The sequence below is a fragment of the Rhinatrema bivittatum genome, chromosome 8, assembly GCF_901001135.1.
Source record: "Rhinatrema bivittatum chromosome 8, aRhiBiv1.1, whole genome shotgun sequence".
In the NCBI taxonomy this organism is placed as follows: Eukaryota; Metazoa; Chordata; class Amphibia; order Gymnophiona; family Rhinatrematidae; genus Rhinatrema; species Rhinatrema bivittatum.
This window is the reverse complement of record NC_042622.1, coordinates 154,350,568-154,364,498: the sequence shown is the minus strand read 5'-3', so window position 1 is coordinate 154,364,498 and position 13,931 is coordinate 154,350,568. Positions and strand designations below refer to the sequence as shown.

General features: G+C 44.3%; 1 protein-coding gene across 5 annotated transcripts in view; it reads left to right on the top strand.

The window, feature by feature from the left end:
* Nucleotides 1–507: 507 nt before the first annotated feature.
* Nucleotides 508–13,931, top strand: part of BBS1 (Bardet-Biedl syndrome 1) — a 77,195-nt gene continuing 63,771 nt past the window's right edge. The window contains exons 1-6 of one of the 5 annotated variants that reach the window (XM_029612047.1): nt 508–613; nt 3,689–3,802; nt 11,641–11,717; nt 12,110–12,144; nt 12,362–12,634; nt 13,031–13,077. In XM_029612047.1, the coding sequence (XP_029467907.1) occupies nt 3,726–3,802; nt 11,641–11,717; nt 12,110–12,144; nt 12,362–12,634; nt 13,031–13,077 (509 nt within the window). In that variant the 5' untranslated portion in view covers nt 508–613; nt 3,689–3,725. The other 4 variants (XM_029612048.1, XM_029612049.1, XM_029612046.1 and 1 more) reach the window with 4 other exon arrangements.

The following is a 13,931-nucleotide window of genomic DNA, read 5'->3' as shown; positions in this document are numbered from 1 at the left end:
TACAGATTTTATCTTAGGCATTTTCATATTTTATATACCACCAACCTTATATCCCTCCAGTACTTTAAGTTAAAAGTGCTAGAACATTCCTGCAGATCTGTTTCACGGCTATTTTCATTAGTCAACATATGTGTCAATCTTTAAAATGTATTTTATATGTTCACATCAAGTCTATGTACCTGTCAATCTATAATTTGTATGTCATGTTGTAAACCGTTGTGATCTTCATTTGGAACAATGGTGTATAAAATCATGGCTGAATGTATGAATAAATAAATTAAATAAATATTCTGAAAATCCAAGTGGCTGTGGGGTCTCCATGACAGGGTTGGGAAGCCCTGGTATAGGGAGTGTTTTTATACTGATTATACGGTATATAAATGGTATCAAAGATAGGAAGCAATGTCTCCCAATCCTTCCCTTTCTCGGGACTACATTTCCCAACAGCTCCGGCTCTCTGTAAGGTAAAAGGTGGTGGGTGCCTGGGCGCTGACGTCAGAGCGCAGGGCTCGTAGTGTGCAGTAGCTAAGGACGCCGTCGTTGCGGGTTGATGTGAGACTCCATTCTGGGAACCCGTTACGCCTACATAACACTAGGCCTCTCCCCCTTTGAGGTAAGATCCGATACTCTATGAGGCGGGACCTGGCGGCAACGTTTTTATCCCGCCCCGATCCAGAATTCACGGCTACTGCTGTTTGCTGCATCTTCACCGCTGGGTTGAGAGCTGGCTTCTACTGAGCACCGGTGAGCTGGGATCTGGGATAAGACTACAACTCCCAGTACGCAATGGGGTGTGACTCTCTACATCCCCTAACCCGCATTAGAGAAGATGGGAAGGAGAGACCACAGCTCCCAGCATGCATTAGAGAGAGAGCAGCTACAGCTTCTAGTATGCAACAGAGAAAGCATTTATATAGCCCAGTATTAAATGGGGAGGAGGGGGGGCCACAGCTTCCAGCCTGCAAAGCTTATTACCGGTGAAGGAGGAGAGAACTACTTTTCCGAGCGTGCAGAATGGGAGAGGAAAACTATATTTCCCAGTCTGCAATGGGGTGTTTACCTTCCCAGTATGGGTACCTATATCTTCCAGCATGCAATGGGAGGAAGGAAGAGTAAGACAATACCGCCCCCTCATTACTTTCCCAACCTGTAAACCTAGCAAAGGGACTTTATCGTCCAGCGTTTAGTGGGAAGAAAATGGGAAGGGGTAAGAACGGAAGGTTTCTATTATGTTACTTTAAGCTAGTCCTGGATTTACTTTTCTCTCAGCATTCTCTCTCCACCACGTGCATGCACTTTTTGTACATGTTCGGAGGCAATTCCAGGATTGACTTGGCTTGGTCTCCCAATCTCTGTTCATTTCTAGGCTGCAGCTTTTAAAGTAGGTGAAGTGACGACATGATTCCAGGTTTTCAAGAATATGTGAAGCCTGTCCTGGGTTTGTGTCATTGCATGTGTGGCCATGTATTTTCATGCTGTTATTAGACAGAACAGGGGATGGGAACCTCTACCCCCCAGGGCTACAAATTGATTGGATTTTCTAAATTTCTATAATAAATATGCAAGAGAGAAGTTTGTATGCACCCTGCCTCAATTATATGCAGATTTATCTCATGTATATTCATTGTGGATATCCTGAAAATGCAACCGGCTGTGGGATCTCCAGGACAGGTTTGGGAAGCCATCTGTATGGTTTGTTCACATCTCGCATCATTTTAATCCTTTGTTGTTTCTAAAGATTATTCATATAGTGGAAATACAACCAATTAAAAACAAAACATGTCCTGCCTATAAAGAGAAAGTCAATTCTTGTGCTTTCACATACTTGTATATGCAAATTTATCTCATGCATATTCATTGTGGATATCCTGAAAACTGGCAGTGGGGTCCCCAGGACAGGTTTGGGAAGCACTGCCATACAATGAAGAAGATCCATTGTTGAGGTGTTATGTGCATGTGACTGAGGTGTCTGAAGATATCCATTGATTGAGGTCAATAGATGCAAGGACAGAGAGCAGGCAGTAAGCAGGCAGTAGAGGAGATGTTTACTTTTCTCTTAGATAAATCTCGAATACCATCCACAAGATGGACAATTTAAGCTTCCTGAAAATTCCCCTGCGCCCAAAAACGACAAGTCTAGAACATGGTACTCCCATATTCTTTCCATGCCACCTGCTATGTAACATTTTAAACTTTATCTCGTGGTACCCCTGACAGAAAGAGACTTTAGGACCAAAAACGTCAAAGTGAAAAGAAGGCCTTTTTCCCCTGCCCTTCTCAGTCCTACCGTGTTTCTCCGATAATAAACCCTAAAGCGTAGTTCCTCGTTTAATGTAAACCGATGTGATATCCCCAATGAATGTCGGGATATAAAACTGTTAAATAACTAACTAACCCTGAAAATAAGCCCTAGCTTGATTTTCAGGATTTTTGGAGTAGGGCTTGAAAAATAAGCCCTTGTTATAGGTGTACCAGTGCGGCATGGTTGCACCCCAAGACTTGCCCGACCCCCCCCCCAAAGACTTACTGAAAGTCCCTGGGGGGGGCCCAAAACCCGGGCAGGCAGACAGGGGGGGGTATAAAAAAGCCCAAAACAAAACAGAAACCCAAACCCACCCCAACCCTCCACGGCAAAACACGTGGAAAGGGCAAAGGGCCATCGGCGCCATTTTGATTACCGGCAGCCGATGGCCTGAGAGCGGGAGATCGCTCTCGGGACCCCCGCTGGACCACCAGGGAATTTTGGCAAGTTTTGGGGGTTGCAATGAAGTAAATTTGGAGGGTTGGGGTGGGTTTGGGTTTGGTTTTTTTTAACCGTACAACCCCAGTTTTAATTAATCAAATTGGAAGGGTTGGGGCGGGTTTCAGGTATCGTTTCGGGGTGCCGGCCTGGGGGCGTGGTCGAGGCCTCCGGACCAGTCCCCGGGTCGGGTGATGGCGCGCCAGCAGCCTGCTGGTGCGCGCAGATTTACGCCTGCTGAAAGCAGGCGTAAATCTGCCAACAAAGGTAGGGGGGGTTTAGATGGGGGGGGGAGGTGAGGGGAGGCGGAAGGAAAGTTCCCTCCAAAGCCGCTCTGATTTTGGAGTGGCCTCGAAGGGAACAGGCAGAGCTCGCAGGTTGCACAAATGTGCACCCCCTTGCGTGCGCCGACCCCGGATTTTATAAGATACGCGCGGCTACGTGCGTATCTTATAAAATCCAGCGTACTTTTGTTCGCGCGTGCGTAAATTTATAAAATCTACCCCAGAGTGTTTTACATTACCTGCAGCTGTGAGCGTAATTTACTCACCCCTGATTATTCACAAAATAAAAGCTGGAATAGTTTTAAAAATTTCAGTGTTCCTTATTGTCCCCCAGATCAATCCAGATAAATATATTTTTCTCCGCTACCAGCAGATGGAGACAGAGAAGAAAAACGTTATTGTACTAGTGGTACTTAAGAGAGTATGCCATCTGCAGCGGCTTAGTATTGTCTGTCTCCAGCAGAATTTCATGTTTACAGGGCGCAGTTTAAAAGACTTCCAGAAGGGATTAAGCTTGCAGTTGTATACCTCTCTGATATCCTCTGCCCTCAGTAGCAGGGAAAACCTCACAGACTTACCAGCTTTGAGCCAACTATCTCAGGAAGAGAGGGCATTAAAATGCTATGATCTGACTTTATTTTTTTTTTTTTTTGCAATTTTCCAGGTCACTGAAAGCCCAACGTTGGCACCCAGTGGGCACAATGACCTCACCACATGGGGCACCACGGGGAACCCAGCACAGAGGGGAGGAGAAGGAGCTGACGGGTGCAGAGAGGAGGTGTGTATGCAGAGGCACTCTCATGCCAGTCCTTTAGGGAGCTGAAACATTGTCCATCATCTGTTTATTTGTATTTAGTGTTTGTATAATTCTTGTAACTATAAAAAATTAATAAAGGTGATCAGCAACATTTAAAAAAAATTAGAAAATAATTTTTTAAGTGAAAATTTCCTAATGAATCTTTAAATAAAACATTTTTGAAAACACGATATGTTCATATTGATCAGCAGTTGCAGAAAGATCACACTTGATGATAGCAACAACTTTTATCTCAAATCATCACATACTGTAAAAAAAAAAAAAGAACACTCAAAAAATACGGTTTCTGAATGTAGGACCTGGGTAATTCTGTTGGTTTTCGTAGGATTTAGGTATAGATACAGGCTTGACTTCATGTTAATTTTCTGATTTTTCTCTTGGTTGCCATACCTTTATTGGCTTTTCGTTCTTGGCCTCCCTTTATTGTGGGCTGATTGGAGATTTGGGCCCTGCTATTTTTTTCTTTTGGTTTTTTGTATTTCTGGCACATATGCTTCTATTATTGTATCTTAAGTGTATGCTTGTGACATTTTGAAATTATAATAAAAAGTTTAAAAAAAATCTTATTTAAAAAAAAAAATATGACTTTAAATTTGTCAAACAACAAAACTTAATGGGCCCAATGTGGAAAGATATTCAGTTGAGTTACAAGAGATATTCAGTGGAACTGCTAAGCCACTGAATATGTGCGTAAAAGCTGCTACTTAGCTGAATAAGTTATATCTGGTTAAATTAAACCTCCTCTATGGCAGGTCTAACTTATCCGATTAACTTAACTGGATAAGAGCGAATATTGCTACTTATCCGGTTAAGTTAATGTAACGTCGAGCCGATCATGACATTCCGATCATGGCTGTGCATCTTATCACAGCAGGCCAAATTCCGAGATGCTGCCAGCACCACCACGTGCCGCCATGCTAGCTGACTCTCTCCTTCTCTTAGGTGTCACGCACCACTGGCCAGTTGATATAGGTCCCACGTAGTAAGGAGCTCCCGGCACTGCCACCTGATGACATCGCTGCTCCTGGGCCATTTAAACCAGAACCTTCCTCTCACCCGGCACCGCAGCAGCAGGTCCCCTGCTGTGCTTTCTGGCTGCAGCACTGGTTGCTAGTTCTTTGCTTTTGCCTTGTCTGTTCTAGTCTTACCTTGCCTGTTCCAGTCCTTGCCTTGTTGGTTCCAGTTATTGTCTTGCTTGTCCTTGCCTTGCGTGTTCCAGTATTTGTCTAGTTTGCCCTTGCCTTGGCTCCTTCCTTCCTCTGTCCTCCCTGTCCTAACTTCTTGGACTGTCTTCTGGTTTCCTGACCCTTGCTCAGATACAGACTCTGCCTGATTGCCACCTATCTTGACCCCTGTTCAAATACAGATTCTGCCTTGTTCGCTGCCTGCCCTAACCTCAGCTGTCTCCAGATGCTGCTTTACCTCTCTCGTGCTGGTTTCTCACCTAAGGTCTGCTGGCCTCTTGCGGTGGGAGAGGCTGATAAAGGTGAGGCCTAGTTTCAGTCCCGGCTTGAGCTTGTCTGTCTCTTGTCGGTGTGGGCCTAGCTGGTTCGCTGGCTGGGCTGCACCAATCATGCCACAGCCAAGGGCTCGCACTCCGTGACAGTTAACCAGATAAGCTGCGCTGCCCTGATCCACCCACCAACTATCCGGCTATCTCCTTAGCCGGATAAGTGGCAGCCACTGAGCATAGCTGGCTATTCAGCGGCTGTCACTTAGCCAGATAAACTATACTTTCCAGCTAGGTAGCACCAAATGCACTTTCAGTATCGGCCTCAGTAATGTTCAGTATTTAATATCAAAGTCCAAATAACATTCATGTAACTATCCTGCTTGTATTCCCCAACAAGAGGAATATTTTCCAAACTAATATCATAAAGTATGTCACTTATCTTATACTCATAAGCAAAAATAAATCATCTTCAGCAACTGCCTGTTTGATATGCATTTGCTCCGACATTTCACATACTTGAAAGAGAGTCTTCCTGATCATCTACAACAGCTATTTAGTCATTTTACTTGCAGCACACTTTTTAAAGCAACATGTCATATCAATTTTACATTCTCATCTATAAACAGAAAAACAGATCTATCTGTAAATAGGCATTTATGCTTCTGCACAATAATCCTTTAAGCCAATAGTCATCGCTTAATTTTATATATGCACCAGTCCAGTTTACTTAGCATTCATACGGAAATCTCCTCAAGGTTCACTGCAGAGTTGTTTAAGCAGCATGTCTCCCATCTATCTAAATATATTGTCATGTGGATCATGTGAAATCCTAAAGCAAGTCACTTCCCTCTTTATGAAAAATCAGGGTATCCTTATAAAAAAAAAAAAAGAACTCCATTCAGTCTCTTGGTTTAAATCCATGAGGCTTAATGTGTTCCGAATGGAAATAAAACCTTGTTCCCATTGAGTTAATACTCAAGAAATATCACCTTTCTTCAATAATATTTGACTACTAATAAAAAAATTTGAAGTAATCATTTGTGTGTTTATGTGAATTCCACTACTGGAGCCTCTAAGTTTAAGGTTCATATGCATCTTTTATGTTCCAACATCCAGTAGCGAATGTATCATTTACTCTGTCTTATGTAGATCTTATTGCATGGACAAACGATTACATAAATTACTTGCTGAGTGTTGCAGTCATATTGTCCAGGTAATTTATAAGGAATTTTCAAAGACAGATGATGGACATCAGTGATTTTCAATACATGAGGGCATGCAGAACATTTACCATAACTACAGGGTTTTCTATTCTGCAAAGAATATGGATGAAGTAAGGCGATCCCTCAGAGTCTTCAAACTGACAGATGATGGAAAGTCAAATGTAACCAAATCCTGATTATTGTCACCTACTCCTCTTCATCCATTCAGACCAGGCCAGACCAGTGGGTTATGCACACCAACTAGCAGATGGAGACAGAGATCAACAGGCTTGCTGATGTCACTCGTATATACTGCTGCACAGACACCAGCCTGCCAGTATTCTCTGTCTCCAGCAGATGGTTGGCAAGCATTTTATGCTGTGGGATCAGTCTGACAGGCTGAACAGATGAACTCTAGTGTGCTCCTGAAGTGAAAGATGGGTTCTTCCTTCCTCTATTAGTCAGATGAGAACCTGTGAATAAGGTTACTGGGGGCGCCAGACGTGGCAGCCATTGTTCACTCCCTCTGTTGAACTGGTGAGAGCCAGGGGGGTTCCAAAGGAACTTTCCTCTCTTCTCCTGCCCTCTCCCCCATCCTCCTTGTGGTAGAATTCTTCATTCTGCCTTAATTCTTGTACCTTGATTGCTGGAAGTCTATTTAATAAAGTTAAAAAAAAAAAACAAAGCAAATGGCTACGGCTGTCTTCAGAGGACAGTTATTAGTGTCTGCCAGTGAGAGGAGAGATTTTTTTTTCAGCGTGTTTGTGTGGTGGCCACATTGTGTTCTTGGCCTGAGGGGAAGAAGATGGCACCAGCGAGGGCACTGCATGTAATTTAAGAAAGGTGCAAATCAGAGCTGCACAATTAATTTGCCACAAATGTTCCTGGGTCTGGGCAAAGCTGGTACACTGTGATTTTGAAGAGGTGAGACGGTCAACTTTCACAGGAGAGCCAGTACTTTTTAAATTTAACTTTATATTTATTTAATTTTTTCCTATTTATCAACAAAGTATCCATTTTTTGTACAGAAGCACAATGGAAATGAATCTTCATTGAAATAACAGGAAAAAAAATACAGGAAATCATACCCAACATCATTGGTCCACCATGCTTAAAAATAAAGGAGGGAAGAGAAATAGAGGGGAAACAAAGGAAGCCTAGTTAAAGAAACTACAATTACATAGTAACATAGTATTGTTGGCAGAAGAAAACCAAATGATCTATCCAGTCTGCCCAGCAAGTTTCTTGTGGTAGTAGCTGCAGCTCTGTGTCTGCTAAAGGTAGTAACTGCGAAAAACCCAGCATTATCCACACTGACCATCTAGCCATTAAGGAGGGAGCAAGTATTTAAGCTTGCAGACTCTTGGGTCTGTGATGGCAGCTTTAGATCTCATTCTGTGGGCAAGAGTGCACTTGGTTTCTTCAGAGAGCCTTGCTTTCTAGCTGGAAGTCCTAATCTTAGGACTACTCGGTGAGGTTGTTGCTCCTGGAGTTTGCAAGGCAGATCTTGCATTGGTGGCTAGAAATTGACCACTTGGGATTTGATTTGGTGACCCCCAACTGGATCATAGTGACAATAGATGCCAGTCTGGCAGACTGGGAGGTGCACTGTCAGGAGATGTATGATCAGGGTTGATGGATTCCCGAGGAAGTGGGCTGGTCCATCAACCCTGATTATACATCTCCTGACAGTGCACCTCCTAGTCTGCCAGACTGTATGTCCCTCCTCGAATCTGTATCTCGGTTAGTGGGATAGATGATCACAGTAATGTCCGACAATGCCACGACAGTGGCATACATAAATCATCAAGGGGAACTTGGAGTCCTTAAGTGTCATTGGAGTTGGACATTCTTCTCCCTTGGACCGAAATAAATCTACAGGCCTTGTTGGTGTTACACATTGCAGGTGTGGAGAGTATGCAAGTGGATTTTGTCAGCTGCAACGTCATAGATGTATTATGTTTGGCGGCTCACATGACGCCCTGTGAGCCGCTGCACTCATCCAGGACGCTAAAGGCCTCTTCCTGCAGTTCAGCTGCTGCCACTGTGGGAGTTCAGTCTATTGCGGCATGCCACACTGGGATGCTGCCATCTGCCTGCTGTCTCTCCAGGCCAGTCTAAGTGCACACGGCATTCTCTGGTACTTGAAGAGGCTGTGATGAGTAAGCCCTTGCAGTGCCCTCTGATGAGGTCACCGGCTACCTAAGACAATTCCATGATGTCTCAGCAATGGGTCTCCTGCCTAGTAGTGTGTGTTGCCAGCATTCCTAATTCCTGCTTCTAGCCTTGTCCTTCAGCCTTGTCTTGTCCAGCCTTGTCCTTCCAGCTTTACCTTGTCTCCCTTACTCGTCTCATCCAGTGGCTTCAGTGTGTCTTCGTCCACCTATGGCTTGCCTCTCCGGATCTTATTTATTTATTTATTTATTTATAGCTTTTTCTATACCGGGGTACGTAAATAACATCACCTCGGTTTACATTCAAACAGTAATTCAGCATTGCGCTTTACAATATAACATGGTAACTGAACGAATACAATATAGTATATAACTTTGTATTAATAGAATATAAGCAATATATGAGAGATTGTGGCAGTTAGGAAGAGTAGTTGAGGATTCAGATCATTGATAGTAGGCTTTTTTAAATAGCCAGGTTTTAAGGTTTTGTTTAAATTTTTTGTGACAGAGTTCCTGGCGTAATTCAGAGGGCATGGTGTTCCATATTGTTGATCCAGCAATGATGAAAGATCGTTCTTTTGTACTAGAGAGTTTAGTCAGATTGGCTGCTGGGATATTTAGTTTGGCTAAATTCTGGAATCTCGTTGGGCGGGATTGACCTGTTGGCTGCATCTGATCATGTTTGCCTTCTGCGTGGACCTGACTATTCTTCCTAGCTGCCTGCCCCAGCCTTGGCCTGTATCTGACTTTGTTAGCCTGCCGCCTGCCCTGACCCTGGTGTGTCTCGAGATTCTAGTTATCGCCACTACCCTAGGGACCCGCCTAAGACCTATGGCTGCCAGAACCCAAGGGCTCAACCTGCATGAGATGTGGCTGATGAAGCTGCAGGCTGTCCCGCAACAGGGCATGTTTGCCAGCTGCCGGATGGGTCTTAGGGGTTCGCCCTCGGGTCTCTGTCAACTACGCCGCAGCACTAAGGGCTCACGTGCCCAGATTGTAACGAAGTTGAATCCATCTGACTGGGATCGAATGGCAAACAGCTGGATGCGAATGCACGCAGATATTTCAGCCAAAAGAGAGACACTCGTTCTGCTGGGATAGATGCCCTGGTTTAGGTGTGGCCCAAGGAAGGGGATATTATATGTTTTTCCTCCTTGGCCCATGATAGACTTATTCAGAAGATTCCCAAACATCCGGGGCTAGTCCTGTTGGTGTTGCCGGACTGGTCTTGCCAACTGCAATACATGGACCTTCAGCGCCTGCTTTGCAGCAGGACCTTGTGGCTAACAGTTCACAGGGAGCTCCTTTGCCAGAATTTATTGTTTTACAAGGAACCCTGGCAAAGATTTTGTCTTATGGCTTAGCCCTTGAGAGGGCTCGATTAGTGAAGAAATGTTACTCTCAGGATGTGATGGCTACATTGCTGAAAGCTAGGAAATTCTCCCTCCTTAACTTATGCACGAGTTTATATTATTTGAGTACTGGTTCTAAGAGCATCAGTGTGCGCCTCTTCCATTGATTTTGGAATTTTTTGCAGAGAGGTCTCATTAAGGGGTTGGCTCTTAATTCTTTAAAGGTGTGGGTAGCGGCTGTCTCCTGCTATAAGCGGGTCTTATTAATAATCAACTACTCTCTTCTCATCCGGATGTTTCACGGTTCTTGTAGAGTGTTAAGCATATTAGACCTCTTCTCTGAATCCTGGTGCTGTCTTGGGATCTGAACCTTGTTTTACGTTTTCTAGCAGGACCACAATTTGCTCTTCTTAAGGCTATCTCCGTACTTATGTTGAAGACAGTTTTTCTTGTGTTTATCTGTTCTGCTCAGAGGGTGTCTAAATTGCTGGTGCTTTCTTGTAGAGAGCGTTTTCTTATTGATTACAAGGAAAGAGTCCAGATTTATGCAGTTCCCTCCTTCTTCCCAAAAGTTGTCTCAGAGTTTCATTTGATTCGGTCAATTAATTGCCTTCCTTTAGTAGGCAGGCTAACCCTGAAGACTGTTTTCTCCTTCATCCACTGGATATAAGGAGACACTTCTTGTGATACTTAAAGATCAGTAGTGCCTTGAGATACACTGATCATCTTTTTGTTCTGTATGCTGGAGGGCAGAAGAGTAAGGTGGCCTCTAGAAGGTGATTGCGTTAGTATATGTGGATGCTGCTGTTCCGTTCCCTTGCTAAAGCAAGTGCGGGCTCATTCCACTACAGCACAAGCTGTTTCTTGGGCAAGGTTGTGTTTGATATCTCCTTTGGAGATTTGTAAGGCAGCGACATGGTTGTCCTTGCATATCTTCTCTAAGCATTATCACCTTAATGTCTTGGCTCATGGAGAGGCCTCCTTTTACATTGGCGGTGTTGCGAGGAGCTGCAGCAGCATCCCGCCCTATGAAACAGGAGCTTGGGTACATTCCACTGGTCTGGCCTGGTCTGACTGGATGAAGAGGAAGCCCAAATTACTACTTACCTGATAATTTACTTTCCTTTAATATAGTCAGTTCAGGCCAGGACCTCCCTGTGCTGCTGAGGTTTACAATACTTTATGCCTTCCTGCTTACTTTGTTTGCAGGTAGGAAGGTGGAGTTGTAGATTAGATATAGTATGTTTTTAACCTTTGTGCAGATGAGTGTTTATTGTTGAGAATTCACTTTAGCTCTGTTTCCTTGTTCTTCTGGAAGTCCACTGGTTATTGGTAAGATAAAAAAATGAGGGGATATTTTTAATCTGATATTTTTGATACTGGGTGCTATTGAGTTTGTTGATAGCTTGCTACATAAATATTGGCAGGCTGGTGTCAGCTCAGAGGTATATAAGGAGTGACATCAGCAAGCCTGTTGATCTCTGTCCCCATCTGCTGGTTGGTATGAATAACCCACTGTTCTGGCCTGGTCTGACTGTATTAAAGGTTAGCAGTTATTTCACCTTATATCGTAAGTGCATATCTGATGAAGTCTTATGGCCTCTTCTCTTTCCCTTAGCAACGAATCCAATTCAAAATGGCTGGATGCACATTATGACCCCGTGGCTAACCTGTACACATTCTCCTCCTGCACGGGTAAGTCCTTAGGGGTAGGAAAGAGATTTTTCTTGCATATCTTTGCTGTTGTAAACCAATGTTTTTCACTCTCTCTCCCCCCACCACATACACACCCTTTCATGCTTTTACAGTTAAGAGAAAAGAAACTCAAGGCAGACCTAAATGAGTTGTGACATGCAGTGCCTGGGCGATTATGATGTATCTGTTGGAAATTTCCAGTTTGCCACCTACTCCCGAATCCTGACAATGTTCCATTAAAATCTGTCAGATGCAGTTGAGCTTCTTCTGCCCTTAGTTCTTGCTGACTCCGCTGTTTTTCCCAGCAGTCGGATTGGCAGAGAAGAAGGGGTGTGTGGTTTTTTTTTCCCTGTATGGAAAAGGCTCATTGTAATTTCTGCTTTGTGTTCCAGCTCTAGCAGACCTGCACAGGGATGGAGAAGCTAAGGTGAGAATTGTGTTTGTTTTGGGGCTGTCTGATCCCCAACCCTCTTGGTTGGCCGGGGGAGGTATTTGCCTGTGTTGGGCTATAGTAACCTGTCAGGAGAGGCCTAACAAAGTGGTTACAACTCAAACCTAGAAACCCCAAGTCTAAGCCCACTTCTGCCGCCAATTTACTGTTCGCAGGAGACCTCTGTTAATGTTTACCCTTCTGTTTCCCCCAGCTGGTGGTGGGGGACCTGGGGACTGGGCTGTACAACATGAAGCTGAAGGTGTACAAGGGCACAAGCCTGCTGACTGAGAATGCCTTGCTGGACTTCCCAACTGGTGTGGTCACCTTTCTCATGGACCAGAATGAGCCCCGAACTCCTGCTGTGGCCGTGGCCTCTGGCCCATACATATATGTGTACAAGAACCTGAGGCCCTACTTCAAGTTCACTTTGCCAGCCCTGGATGTCAACCTGCTGGAGCAGGATGTGTGGAACCAGGCCAAACAGGTACTGGCTGTGATAAGTGCAGCACTTGTATGGTCAGGTCATTGTGCTGAGAGTCCCCCTTGCTAAAGTCTAATGAGGTGAAAATGCTGTCTGTTTGCTGTATTTCTGGGACTGTGCTTTTAGCTTTAGAATACACACCTTGTCGGGATAATGTTTCTGGGTCCTTTCTTAGCTCCATTCTCTTTCCACTTAATTTTTTAATTTGTCTGTGTGTAAGGTCATTAATTGGCTTCAAAAGGTTCTGTTTGCATCCTCATTTCCCACGATAGGGCAGTGTGTCATCTCCTTTCCATCCCAGAGATGGTTGTGCTTTTTATGTAGTTTGAGCTGTAAAGTCACTCTCCCTGCTGGGGATATCTGGGAATGGAACAGTAAACTTTTTTGCTCTTGTTGCAGGATATGATTGATCCCGCGACTCTCAAAGAGATGCTGGAGGGGATCAGGTATGTGGTATTCAAAATCCCTCACACACAAACTCAGGGACTATTTATTTATTGATTTTTATATACTGACATTCGTCGGAACATCATGCCGGTTTACATTGTAACAAATTAACAAGAGAGAGAAATACAAAAAACAGGGAAGGGAAGGGGGGAGCAGTAATGAAGGAGGAGAGAGGACAGCAGTAGGAAGGATAGGGAAAGAGAGAAATTTGATAGGAACATTCGAAGAATATAAATTAACAATAGACAATATGTACAGGTGGGCTGGTAGGTACCAGACCAGTGATGGCAGTGAAAGGGAGAGGTGTGTGTGTGGGGGGGGGGGGGGGGGGGGGGGAATGGTAGGGTAGGCTTAAAAGTGGGGAAGGGAAACTTATCGTATTATCGTGCAGAGCTCTGTTAGATCACGAACAGCCTCAGTCTCATAAATTACTGACATTCTCAACCCACAGGGAGTGGCCTAGTGTTTAGAGCAGTGGACTGAGACCCAAGGAAGCCAGGGCTCAAATCCCACTTCTCCTACTGACACTCCATATGACTTTGGACAAATCATGTGGTCCTCCATTGCCCCAGGAACCAATTTAGATTGTAAATCCTGTCTTGTGTACCTGAATTATAATTTGCCTTGAGCATAGATTTGAAAAGGTGAGTAATTAAATCCAAATCCAAGCCCAGCAAATTACTGACACACCCAGCTTTGTAGCACTTTAGACCAGAAAATTTTACTTCCTCATCATCCTTCTAGATCAGACCAGACAAGTGGGTTTTACTCTGCCCCCCCAGTTGATGGAGACAAGCAGACACCTTTTTCTCTGTGACGTCATCACTGGTTAACGGAAGGTGCAACCTAAGCA